The sequence below is a fragment of the Nycticebus coucang genome, chromosome 8 (genome assembly GCF_027406575.1).
Source record: "Nycticebus coucang isolate mNycCou1 chromosome 8, mNycCou1.pri, whole genome shotgun sequence".
Taxonomy (NCBI): Eukaryota; Metazoa; Chordata; class Mammalia; order Primates; family Lorisidae; genus Nycticebus; species Nycticebus coucang.
Genome location: NC_069787.1, coordinates 83,991,589 through 84,005,341, shown reverse-complemented (window position 1 = coordinate 84,005,341; position 13,753 = coordinate 83,991,589). Strand labels below are relative to the sequence as shown.

At 38.5% G+C, this 13,753-nt stretch overlaps 1 protein-coding gene across 1 annotated transcript in view; it reads left to right on the top strand.

The window, feature by feature from the left end:
* SCN11A (sodium voltage-gated channel alpha subunit 11) overlaps nucleotides 1-13,753 on the top strand; it is a 94,254-nt gene that overhangs the window by 40,429 nt on the left and 40,072 nt on the right. The window contains exon 16 of the mRNA XM_053599839.1: nucleotides 13,304-13,402. Within this exon, the coding sequence (XP_053455814.1) occupies nucleotides 13,304-13,402 (99 nt within the window). The remainder of the gene's footprint in view (nucleotides 1-13,303; nucleotides 13,403-13,753) is intronic.

Here is a 13,753-nt window from a genome sequence, read left to right as displayed (position 1 = left end):
GTGAACCCGTTTAGTGACTTTTTCTTTAATTTCCTGAAAATTTTTGGCTTTTTTTTGAGACAGTCTCACTATGTCGCCTTCAGTAGGTGCCATGGGGTCACAGCTCACAGCAATCTTAAACTCTTAGGCTTAAGTGATTCTCTTGCCTCAGCCGCCCAAGTAGCCGGGACTCACAGGTGCCTGCCAAAACGCCTGGCTATTTTTTTATTATTGTTGTTGTTTAGTAGCCCCTGGCTCGGTTCAAACCCACCAGCCCTGGTGCCTATGGCTGGCGCCCTAACCACTGAGAGTGGGTGCAGAACTGCTTTTTTGGCTTTTTGTTTTCAGCTTTCTCTCCAATTCCATTTATCTTATTTGTCATTGATATTCTGAATTCAGTTTTCTGTCATTTTAACAATTTCCTTGTAGTTGGAGTTTATTGTTGTACCTCTATTGTGATCTCTTGGAGGTGTTGATCTCTTTTGATTTTGGGGGTTTCTTCTCATCTGAAGTCTCTTTTTTCAATTTTGGGTTAATAGGTTTGTAGGCCTCTGGTTGTAGGATATTCAAGCTTAGAGCTAGACGAGACTCTCTTCACTGAGGTTGGTGTTGTGGGGATTGCTCTGTCAAGGGTCTCCCCACTGCACATCTTTTTTTTTTTCTTTAGCACTTTGAATATATCATGCCATTTTGTTTGTTTGTTTGTTTTAAACTTTATTCAAATTAATATGAGGGTAAAATTTTTAGGTCGCATTGTTCTCACTTCTAGGGTAAAGTTCCATTTGTAGAAGAGCCCCTCACCCAGGGGGCATGTTATACACCCTCACAATGTGCACATTAAGTGAGATCCCACCTCACACCCTCCCTCCTTCTGCCATACATCCTCCCCCCGCACCCCTCCCACTTCCCTCTATTCCTGAACTGGACTATGATAGTGAGTCATTGTTCTTATGAACATGTAATTGTTTATATATTGATTTTATATTAGCATAGAGTACATTGGATATTTATTTTTCTGTTATTGAGACACTTTACTAAGAAGAATGTATTTCAACTTCATCCAGGTAAGTGTGAAAGATGTAAAGTCTCCATCTTGTTTAATGGCTGAATAATATTCCATGGTGTACATATACTACAGTTTGTTGATCCATTCATGAGTTGATGGGCACTTAGGTTGCTTCCACGACTTGGCAATTATAAATTAAGCCACAATAGTCTAGTGCAAATGTCTTTGCAGTAAAATGATTTTTGTTCTTCTGGGTAGATACCTTGTAATGTGATTGCAGGGCCAAATGGAAGGTCTACTTTTAGATCTTTGAGGATTCTCCATACTTCTTTCCAAAAAGGCTGTATTAGTTTGCAATCCCACCAGCAGTGTAGAAGTGTTCCTTTGTCTCCACGTCCACACCAGTATCTGTTGTTTTGGGACTTCATGATGTGGGCTAATCTTGCTGGGGTTAGATGGCATCTTAGAGTGGTTTTGATTTGCACTTCTCTGATGATTAAAGGTGATGAGCATTTTTTCATGTGTTTGTTGGCAATTTGTCTGTCCTTGGAGAAATTTCTGTTCAAATCTCTTGCCCACTTAGAGAGACAGTTGTTTGCACTTTTCTTATTGTTTAATTTGAGTTCTCTACAGATTCTAGTTATCAGGTCTTTGCCAGATTCATAACATATAAAACTCTTCTTCCATTCTGAGGGCTGTATGTTTGCTCTGTTTATGGTACTCTTAGCTGTGCAAAAGTTTTTTAGCTTGATCAAGTCCTAGTTATTTGTTTTTGGTGTTGCTGCAATTACTGGGGGGAGGGGATGGGGTGGTGTCTTCTTTATAAAATTTTTTCCCAGGCCAATATCTTCAAGTGTTTTCCCCACACTCTCTTCTAGAATTTTTATTGTTTTGTGTCCTAAATTTAAATCTTTTATCCAAAAAGAATAGATTTTTGTGAATGGTGAGAAGTGTGGGTCCAGTTTCAGTCTTCTACATGTAGACAGCCAGTTCTCCCAGCACCATTTGTTAAATAAGGATCCTTTTCCCCAGTGCATGTTTTTTTGGGCTTATCAAAGATTAAATGATGATATGTGCCTGGGTTTATCTCTAGATTCTCTATACTATTCCATAGACCTATGTCGCTATTTTTGTGCCAGTACCATGCTGTTTTGATCACTATAGCCTTGTAATATAATCTGAAGTCTGGCAGCATGATGCCTCCAGATTTGCTTTTATTTCTAAGAACTGTATTTGCTATTCAGAATCTTTTCTGGTTCCATATGAATTGAAGTACTATTTTTTCCAGATCTTTAAAGTATTGTATTGGTGCTTGAATGGGAATTACATTAAATCTACAGATTGCTTTGTTAATTCTTCCCAGCCATGAGCATAGTATGTTCTTCCATTTGTTGACATCTTCTATTATTTCCTTTCTCAAAGTTTCATCATTCTCTGTGTAGAGATCTTTCATGTTCTTTGTTAGATATATTCCCAGGTATTTCATCTTCTTTGGTACTATTGTAAAAGGAATAGAGTCTTTGATTTCGTTCTCATCTTGACAATTATTGGCGTATATGAAGGCTACTGATTTGTGGGTATTGATTTTGTAAACTGAGACGCTGTTATTTTCCTTGATCACTTCTAAGAGATTTGTAGTTGAATCCCTGGGTTTTTTCAGGTATAAGATCATGTTATCTGTGAAGATACCTTCTCTGTACCCATTTGGATTTCTTTGATCTCCTTCTCTTGCCTGATTGCGATGGCTAGGACTTCCAACACTATGTCAAATAGCAATGGAGATGGTGGGCATCCTTCTCTGGTTCCAGGTTTGTGTGGGATTGCTTACAGTTTTACTCCATTCAATATGATATTGGCCAGGAGTTTGCTCTAGATAACCTCTATCAGTTTAAGGAGTGTTCCTTCTAAGCCTATTTTCTTGACAGTTTTTATCATGAAAGGATGCTGGATATTGTCAAAAGCCTTTTTTGCATCAATTAAAAGAATCATATGGTCTTCAGTTTTGATTCTATTTATGTAGCGTACTATATTTATAGATTTGTGTATGTTGAACCAACCTTGTGTCTCTGGGACAAAACCCAGTTGATCATGGTGTATAACCTTTTTAATGTGTTGTTGTATTCTGTTTTCTGATATCTTGTTGAATATTTTTGCATCAATATTCATTAATGATATTTTTCTATAGTTTTCTTTTTCTGTTGGATCCTTTCCTGGTTTGTGGATCAGGGTGATATTTGCTTTATAGATGTGTTGGGGAGGAGTCCTTCCTTCTCTATATTTTGAAAAAAATTATGCATTATAGGAACCAGTTCCTCTGTGAAGATTTGATAGAATTCTGGTGTGAAACCATCTGGTCCAGCAATTTTCTTTTTTGGGGAGATTTTGTATAATTGATGCTATTTCAGTATTTGACATTGGTCTATTCAAGATTTCTAAATCTTTCTGGCTGAGTTTTAGAAGGCATTGTGCTTTGAGATATTGTTCCATCTCTTCTACATTTTCATATTTCTGGGAATCAAGTTTTTTATAGTAATTGTTGAGAATCTTTTATATTTCTGTGGTGTCTGTTGTTATTTCCCCTTTATAATTTCTGATCTTGTTTTTATTAGAGATCTTGTTTTTATGTTTCTGGTTAGTCTAGCCAAGGGTTTATCAATTTTATTAATCTTTTCAAAGAACCAACTTTTTGCTTCACTGACCTTCTGAATAATTCTTTGTTTTTTAATTTCATTTAGTTCTGCTCTAATTTTGGTTATTTCTTTTCTTCTGCTAGGTTTGGGATTAGATTGTTTTTCCTTTTCCAGTCACTTGAGATAGCCCATTAGGTTGTTGACTTGCTCTCTTTCTGTTTTCTTGATGAAGGTATCTAATGCTATTAATTTCCCTCCAAGGACTGCCTTTGAAGTATCCCACAGATTTTGATAGTTTGTGTCTTCATTATTGTTTCATTTTAGAAATCTAATGATCTCATCTATGACCCAGCTATAATTTAGCATAAGATTATTTAGTTTCCATGATTTTATTTGAGTATGAATATTTCTGTTGCTGTTGAGTTCAACTTTTATTCCATGATTGTTTGAGAAGATACAGGGCATAATTTCTATTCCTTTGAATTTGTTAAGTATAGCCATATGTCCTAAAATATGATCAATTTTGGAAGATGATCTATCAGCTGATGAGAAGAATATGTATTCAGTTTTGTTAGGATAAAGTGTTCTATAAATATCTGTAAGTCAATTTGTTCTAGGGTCTTGTTTAAGTTCTTTATTTATTTGTTTAGTTTCTGCTTGGAGGATCTGTCCAATACAGCCAATGGGATGTTAAAATCTTCAACTATTATAGTGTGGCAAGATATCATATTGTTCAGATCAGTTAGGGTTTGTTTTATATATTCAGGAGCATTCAGATAGGGTGCATAGATGTTAACTATTGAAATTTTTTCTTTCCTTTGACCAGTATATAGTGTCAATCTTTGTTTTTAATTATTTTTGTTGGTTTGAATTCCATTGTATCGGCATACAAGATTGCAACCCCAGTTTTTTTCTGCTTTCTGTTTGCCTGGAATACCATTGCCCATCCTGTCTCCCTGAGTCTTGTTTTATCTTTTGAGGTAAGGTGCATTTCTTATAGGCAACAGATATCTGGCCTGAGTTTTTCTATCCAGTTGGCCAGCCTATACCTCTTTAAAGAAGAGTTCAAACCATTCACATTAATTGAGAGAATTGGTAGATGTGGCAGAGTTTTGGTCATCTTGTTTTTCAGAAGTCCAGATCTTTATTTTATGCCTCTCACTGTTGTGGAAGCTAGGCTTTGTTCTTTAATTTCTGGATAGGTTTACTTTGATGGTGTATTCTCCTGTTGATTGTTATGAAGAATGGGTCTGAGTATTTCCTGTACAGCTGGTCAAGTCATGGCAAATTTCCTCAGCATGTGGATGTCAGTGAAGTATTTGATTTATCCATCACAAATGAAACTCAGTTTAGCAGGGTATAAGATCCTGGGCTGGAAATTGTTTTGTTTAGAAGGTTAAAGGTAGGCAGAGCAAGATGGCAGCCAAGTAATAGCTTCTTTGCAACTGTGAGCAGTGAGACTGGGGAGAGAAGACTCCAGGCACCTCTGGATTGTGAGCTCTTCCCTTTGAGGATGCAGAAAGTCAGTGAGAGGCTTCTGGATCCCAGGAGGAGGACAAAAGCAGTAGAGAAGTGATAAGTGGTTACAAATGGGTTGCTGTAGCTGTAACTACAACAGTAGTGAGATTGCAGGCAGGGAAAGCCTTCCCTGTGGGTTGTTTTGTTAGTTTGCACTTGTTCACACAGTTGAATTACCTTGGGAGAACTTGGACAAGAGTGTGGGTGACTTCAAGCATTGTCTGGCACACAGGATTGAGCCACTGGGCAGAAACGGAGCTAATATTATTTGGCTGTAGGCCGTGTGTGCAGCCATTGTGGGGGAACTGCCCATGTAGGCTCCACCCTTAGGATCACAGAGCAAGGGTCAGGCTGGGAGACCTTGGGCAAGTGATCTAGTGACTGTGAGCAGTGTCAAAAGCCGGGACTGAGACACTGGGGAAGAGTGGAACTTTCAGTGTTTGGCAGTGGGAGGGCTGCCTTGCAGCTTGGCCCTCAGGGGCATAGAGTGAGGCTAGTTTTGGTGTATTGGATAAGAGGGCAGCCACTTCAGGAGAGATCCTAGTAACACGTGCTTTCCTGAAAAAGCTTCTGCTTAGCCAAGGTTAATGGTTTAAAGCAGGCGTCCTCAAACTGCGGCCCGCGGGCCACATGAAGCGGTATGAATTGTATTTGTTCTCGTTTTGTTTTTTACTTCAAAATAAGATATGTGCAGTGTGCATAGGAATTTATTCATAGTTTTTTTTTTTTTAACTATAGTCCGTCCCTCCAACAGGCTGAGGGACAGTGAATTGGCCCCGTGTTTAAAAGTTTGAGAACTCCTGGTTTAAAGTGTCTTTTAAGCGTGTTGAAGAGAGATTCAGGCTGTCAATCCTGCAGGGTTTGAGGGCAAAATAGTCAGCAAGGCTGCCAATCTCCATCTCCTACAGCTGTATCAGCATTGTGATTAGCATCTCATACCCCAGAAGATGAACTGTAGCCCAGACAATATTTAGCAAGATATATACACTGCTTTGTTTTGGGATTTGGTTTTATTATTATTATTATTTCAACTTTTCCCCTCTAGATTTTTCTTTCTTTCTTCATTTATCCAGTGTAAATATAATTTACATTGTTACTTTCTTTAATAATAAGAACTTCATTTTTGCTAGTGTTTCTGCCCATTATTTGGTTTCCCCCCAATTTTATCCTGTAAGGTTTTCTGTTTGTTTGTTTTGGTTGGATTTATACTATTTTTGTTTTTCTTCTCTATTCAGTAGAGGTGGAGTACCATGTCAGCTCAGGCTGGCAAAGAGCTGCTGCCTCCAAGGGAACCAACCACCCAACCCTGCAGCCCCAGAAGTTAGGGGTCTTAAGGTGTGGGTTGAAATACTCTACTGTACACTTTGTTACTCCTGTCTTTCTATTTCTGTGCCTCTCTTCTTTTTGTCAACATTCCTTTTTACTCACCCCTTCTAATTCTTTTTTTTACTTTTTATTTATTATTTTAATTAAAAAATTGTTTTCTTAATTAAATCATAGCTGTGTACAATAATGCAATCATGAGGTGTAATGTGCTGGTTCCATATACAGTCTGAAATTTTTTCACTGAACTGGTTAACATAGCCTTCATGGCATTTTCTTAATTATTGTGTTCAAACATGTATATTCTACACTTAGTAAACTTCACCTGCACCAATCCAAGATGCACCATAAGTGTGGACCCACCAATCATCCTCCCTTCACCCTTCCTCCCCCTCTTTTCCCCTCCCTTGCCCCTTCCTGGAATTCTTGTACTGACATTGGGTTATAGCCTTTGTATGAAAACTATAAATTAGTTTCAGATTAGAGCTGAGTACATTGGGTACTTTTTCTTCCATTCTTTGGATACCTTGCTAAGAAGAATATTTTCCACCTTCATCCATGTAAACATGAAGGAGGTAATAGTCTCCATCTTTCTTTACGTCTGCATAATATTCCATGGTGCACAAATACCACAATTTATTAATCCATTCATGAGTCGATGAGCATTTGGATTTTTTCCATGACTTAGCAATTATGAATTAGGCTGCAATAAACATTCTGGTACAAATATCTTTGTTATAGTGCAACTTTTGGTCTTTTGGATATATACCTAGTAGAGGAATTATAGGATCGAATGGCAGAACTATTTTTAGATCTCTAAGTATTTTCCAAAGATCTTTCCAAAAGGACTGTATTAGTTTGCATTCCCACCAGCAGTGCAGAAATGTTCCCTTTTCTCTACATCCGCACCAACATCTCTAGTTTGGGGATTTTGTGATGTGGGCTAATCTTACTGGAGTTAGATGATACCACAAAGTGGTTTTGATTTGCATTTCTCTGATGATTAAGGATGATGAGCATTTTTTCATGTGTCTGTAGGCCATGCACCTGTCTTCTTCAGAGAAGTTTCTCTTCAAGTCCTTTGCCCAGCTTGAGATGGGATCACTTGTTCTTTTCTTACTAATACGTTTTAGTTCCCTTGGATTCTGGTTATTAAACCTTTGTTGGAGACATATCCTACAAATATATTCTCCCATTCTGAGGGCTGTTTGCTTGCTTTACTTACTGTGTTCTTGGCTGTGCAGAAGCTTTTTAGTTTCATCAGGTCCCAGTAATGTATTTTTAATGCTGCTTCAATTGCCCAGGGAGTCCTCCTCATAAAATATTCATCCAGGCCAATTCCTTCAAGAGTTTTCCCTGCACTTTCTCCTACTATTTTTATAGTCTCATGTCTTAAGTTTAAATCTTTAATCAGCGAGAGTCTATTTTAGTTCAAGGTGAAAGGTGTGGGTCCAGTTTCAGTCTTCTACAGGTGGTCAGCCAGTTCACCCATCACCATTTGTTAAATAGGGAATCTTTTTCCCATTGAATGTTTTTAATTGGCTTGTCAAAGATCAAATAACAGTAAGTATCTGGGTTCATTTCCTGGTTCTCTATTCTGTTCCATACATGTACCTCTCTGTTTTTGTGCCAGTACCATGACGTTTTGATCACTATCAATTTATAGTATAGTCTGAGGTCTGGTAGCGTGATTCCTCCTGCTTTGTTTTTATTTCTGAGTAATGTCTTGGCTATTCGAGGTTTTTTCTGACTCCTTATAAAACGATGTATTATTTTTTTGATATCTTTAAAGTATAACAATGGAGCTTTAACAGGGATTGCATTAAAATTGTATATTGCTTTGGGTAGTATAGACATTTTGACAATGTTGATTCTTTCCAGTCATGAGCATGGTATCTTTTCCCATTTGTTAACATCTTCAGCTATTTCTTTTCTTAGAGTTTCATAGTTCTCCATAGAGATCTTTCATGTCCTTTGTTAGATAAACTTCCAAATATTTCATCTTATTTGGTGCCACTGTAAATTGAATAGAGTCCTTGATTGTTTTTTCAGCTTGGCTATTGTTGGTATATATATAAAGGCTACAGATTTATAGGTGTTGATTTTGTATCCTGAGATGCTGCTGTATTCCTTGATCACTTCTAAGAGTTTTGTAGTAGAATCCCTGGTGTTTTCCAGATATACAATCATATCATCTGCGAAGAGCGAATGTTTGATCTCTTCTGACCTGATATGGATACACTGATCGCCTTTTCTTCCCTAATTGCAATGGCTAAAACTTCCATTACAATGTTAAAGAGCAGTGGAGACAATGGGCAACCTTGCCTGGTTTCTGATCTAAGTGGAAATGATTTCAATTTAACTCCATTCAATACAATATTGGCTGTGGGTTTGCTGTAGATGGCCTCTATCAGTTTAAGAAATGTCCCTTCTATACCAATTTTCTTAAGTGTTTTGATCATGAAGGGATGCTGTATATTATCAAAAGCTTTTTCTGCATCAATTGAGAGAATCATATGGTCTTTGCTTTTTAATTTGCTTATGTGCTGAATTATATTTATACATTTACATATATTGAACCAGCCTTGAGATCCTGGTATAAAACCCACTTGGTCATGATGTATAATTTGTTTGATGTGTTGCTGGATTCTGTTTGTTAGGATCTTGTTGAATATTTTTGCATCTATATTCATTAGTGATATTGGTCTATAATTTTCTTTTATTGTTGGGTCTTTTCCTGGTTTAGGGATCAGGGTGATGTTTGCTTCATAGAATGTGTTGGGTAGTGTTCCTTCTTTTTCTATATTGGAACAGGTTGAGTAATATAGGTACTAATTCCTCTTTGAAGGTTTGGTAGAATTCTGACGTGAAGCCATCTGGTCCAGGGCTTTTCTTTTTAGGGAGATTTTGTATGGTTGATGCTATTTCAGAACTTGATATAGGCCTGTTCAACATTTCCACTTGATTCTGGCTAAGTCTTGGAAAGTGACGTGCTTCCAAGTATTGGTCAAGTTCCTTCAGATTTTCATATTTCTGAGCATAACGTTTCCTGTAATAAGGATTTTTTTAATTTCTGAGGAGTCTGTTGTTATTTCGTCTTTGTCATTTCTGATTGATGAAATTAGAGATTTTACTCTTTATTTCCTGGTTAAGTTAGCCAAAGGTTTATCTATTTTATTGACCTTTTCAAAAAGCCAGCTTTTTGATTTATTGATCTGTTGTATAATTCTTTTGTTTTCAATTTCATTTAATTCTACTCTAATTTTGGTTATTTCTTTTCTTCTACTGGGTTTGGAGTTGAAATATTCTTCCTTTTCCAGTTGCTTGAGATGTCCCATTAAGTTGTTAACTTCCTCTCTTTCTGTTCTCTTGAAGAAGGCTTGCAGTGCTATAAATTTACCTCTTACGACTGCCTTTGTGGTATCCCAGAGGTTCTGATAATTTGTGTCTTCATTGTCATTTTGTTCCAAAAAGTTGTTTATTTTTTTCTTAATCTCGTCTATGACCCAGCTATCATTCAGCATAAGGTTATTTAGTTTCCATGTTTTTGTATGAGTATGCAGGTTCTTGTTGTTACTGAGTTCAACTTTTATTCCATGATGGTCTGAGAAGATGCAAGGAATAATTTCTATTGTTTTAAATTTGCTGAGGTTAGATTTGTGACTTAAGATGTGATCAATTTTGGAGTATGTTCCGTGGGCTTTTGAGAAGTATGTATATTCAGTTTGTTGGGATGAAACGTTCTATAGATGTCTGCTAAATCCAAATGTTGGATGGTTAGGTTTAAATCTAAAATTTCTTTGTTCAGCTTCTTATTGGAGGATTGATCCAACACTGCCGAGGGAGTGTGGAAATCTCCGACTATTATGGAGCTGTATAAAATCAAGTTGCTCATGTCTGTTAGAGTTTCTCTTATAAATTGAGGTGCATTCTGGTTGGGTGCATAAATATTAATAATTGAAATCTCATCATATTGAGTATTACCCTTAACAAATATGAAGTGATCATTCTTATCCTTCCTTACTTTTGTTGGTTTAAAGCCTACTGTGTTCACAAATAGAACTGCAATGCCTGCTTTTTTCTGATTACCATTTACCTGAAATATGGGTGACCATTCTTTCACCCTGAGTCTGTATTTATCTTTTAAGGTAAGATGTGATTCTTGTATGCAGCAAATATCTGGCCTGAGTTTTTGTATCCAGTCAGCTAACACGTGCCTCTTTAGAGGACAGTTTAAGCCGTTCACATTAATGGAGAATATTGATAAGTCTGGTAAAATTTTGGGTATCGAGTTTTTTGAAAGTCCAGTGGACATTTTTAATCCTTTCACCATTGTGGAAGTTGGAGTTTGATCAAAAGTTTCTGAGTGAGCTTACTTTTGTGGTAGAGGATTGGGTTTGTCATTATGGAGGATAGGTCTGAGGATATCCTGAAGAGCTGGTTTGGTTATGGCAAATTTCTTCAACATGTGAATGTCATTGAAGTATTTAATTTCTCCATTATAAATGAAACTCAGTTTAGCTGGATACAGAATCTGGGGTTGAAAGTTATTTTGCTTTAGGAGATTAAAAGTCGATGACCACCCTCTTCTGGCTTGAGAAGATTCAGCAGAGAGATCTGTAGTCATTCAAATATTCTTCCCTTTGTAGGTAATGGATTTCTTACGTCTGGCTGCTTTCAGAATTTTCTCCTTCATATTAACTTTAGTGAAGTTAATTATGATATGCCTAGGGGATGTCTTATTCGGATTGTGTCATGCTGGGTTTCTGAAACTGTCTGCTATCTGAATTTCAGAATCTCTAGGCATGTCTGGAAAATTCTCTTTCATAATTTCATGGAGAAGGGCCTCTGTGCCTTGCGAGGCCACTTCATCACTTTCAGGGATTCCAATGAGGTGGATATTAGCCTTCTTCGAATTATCCCAGAGCTCTCTGAGAGAACAATCCATTTTTGCTCTCCATTTCTCTTCCTCTTTGAGAGTTTGGGAGCATTCAAAAGCTTTGTCTTCAGTGTCAGAAATCCTTTCTTCTGCTTGCTGTACTCTGTTACTGAGGGCTTCTACTGTATTCTTCAGATCTTTGAAGACTGAAAATTCTTGCTTTAGTGCATCAAAATCTTTGGTGGTTTTGTCTTTAAATTTGTTAAATTCTTGAGACAACTTTTGAATTTCTCCTCGAATGTCTAATTCCGACTTTTGAATTGCTCCTCGAATTTCTAATTCCAAATTTTCCTCCATTCTATTAATCTTGTTTGCAATCCAAATTCTGAATTCGATTTCTGACATCTTGGCCAGCTGTTTATATTTACATATGCCATATTTTCCCTTGCGGGGGTTGATCTATTCTGGTTATTCATGTTACCAGAGTTTTTCCACTTACTCAGTTCCATCATTATTTTACATCATTTGACTTTTCCCCTGGAGCTTTGTCGAGGACCTGTACAGTGCCAAGGCCTGAGAAACTGGAGACCTGTTTGGTGTGGTGGGGCTAAGTGGTTTTGTCTTGTTTTCAGCTGGTCTCTGTTCAAACCTAGTGAAACAGTTACTCTGGGTTGAAGTCTCAGCTGTGGATAAATACCAGCAATTAAGTCTCCCTGCCCCCCACAGGCAACAATTGGAAAAGGAAAATCAAACCTTCCTACAACCACACACCCAGGGCACCACTTGAATAGTCCTCAGGTGATTGGCTCAGTTCAAAGCTCTAAATCAATTGTCTCAGTCAACACCTGTCTCAGATGGGAGAGTTTAAAATGTCTCTGGCAACTGGATCGCAGGTGTCTGGTGACAGCTCAGATATGGCTTGTTCTGGTGCTCCGTGGAGTCAGGAGGAATCACCCAGCAAATAGATTAGTCTGGGAAGGTTGATGCCTCCTTCCCGACCTTGCACCTCTGTCACACCCAGTCACTGATAGCCCCGCAGGGCTGTGACCCAGTTCCCTCTAGTGAATAGATACTCCAGGAGTTTGCACCTGCCTGAATCACAAGGAAATCTATTTCTGCTCAGCCAGGCCACTGTGCTTTGCTCCTGTCCACCAGGGGGAGGTGAGGCCTGACAACCTCGGGTGCTTGATGGAGGCTGGGGTGTGTTCACTCAGTTCCAGCTCCACCCCTGATTGATGTTACTGACAGAACGAACTACTTTGTGGGAATTTGTTTCTGTCCCTGCTAAATTCCCCTGCAGAAGAGAACCTGTTTTGAGTTCCCAGAACCTGCGCCTCAGGCCCTGTCTTTGCTCCTGCAGGTTTGTATTCGAAGCACAGTTAGGTGTCAGTTCTAGCTTCCTGACTTCCTTTGTCTATAGGCTGACGATCCCCTGAGGGTCAGGTGCGTCTTAGGCTCAGTAAAGTGGTCCTCTGGGTCAGCCCCGCCCTGGGAATTTCCCAGCTCTGTGCATGCATTTTCTAGTCCCTGCACTCCACCCAGGCCGGTACCACCACAGGCAAACCCTTTACTCACAGGGCCTGCGTTTCAGTCCCAGATCTGTTCCATGGTGGTTACCACCTGAGAAGATGCCTGGTCTCCTCTGAATGCCCAGGGAGACAGGGGGTGTGGCTTCGGAATATCTGAGGGTGACCCCTATTGTTGCCAAAAATGGCTGCTGCTCTGTGCCTCGGGGCACCGCCGCTCTGGTGTGGTTCCCTCTCAGATGACGGTCCTCTCCTCACTCCTGTGCTGCAGAATCAGCACTAACCAGCTGCAGATCACTTTTTATAAAGAAAAGAAAAAGAGTAATACTGTCACAAACTATTCTCATGCCAAACAGAAAACCAAATATAATTCAAACTTATTTTATCTCAAGTGTGATTTCCCAAAGGAATATTAATTCTATTCTGGGATTCTCTGTGTTAGGCTTATGAACTCCATCAGGAGACCAAGAAATCTGCCAGCCCAGGAGTTCAAAGTGTGGAAATTGACATGTTCCCTGAATTTGAACAGAATCCCCAAAAGGTAATTTTTGTAGGAAAAGAATGTGTCTCATCCACACACCTCCAGGATAGCCATTATAAATATCACATTGATGCAGAAAAAATGGCCAGAATTGAGTCTTAAGCAAAGGTATAGGCCAGTTTTCTCAACTTTACTACTATGATAGGAGTTAATTGTTGTGTAGGCTTTTCTGTGAATTGTAGAATGTGTAGCAGCATCTTTAGCCTCTGCCTACTAGATTCCAGTAGCATCCCCCCAGTTATGATAATCAAAAATGTCTTTATACATGGCCAGTATGTCTCCTGGAGAACAAAATCAATGAGAGCCACTGGTTTACGGTTAGTATTCTAGGAGTTGAGATCGATGAAAAAT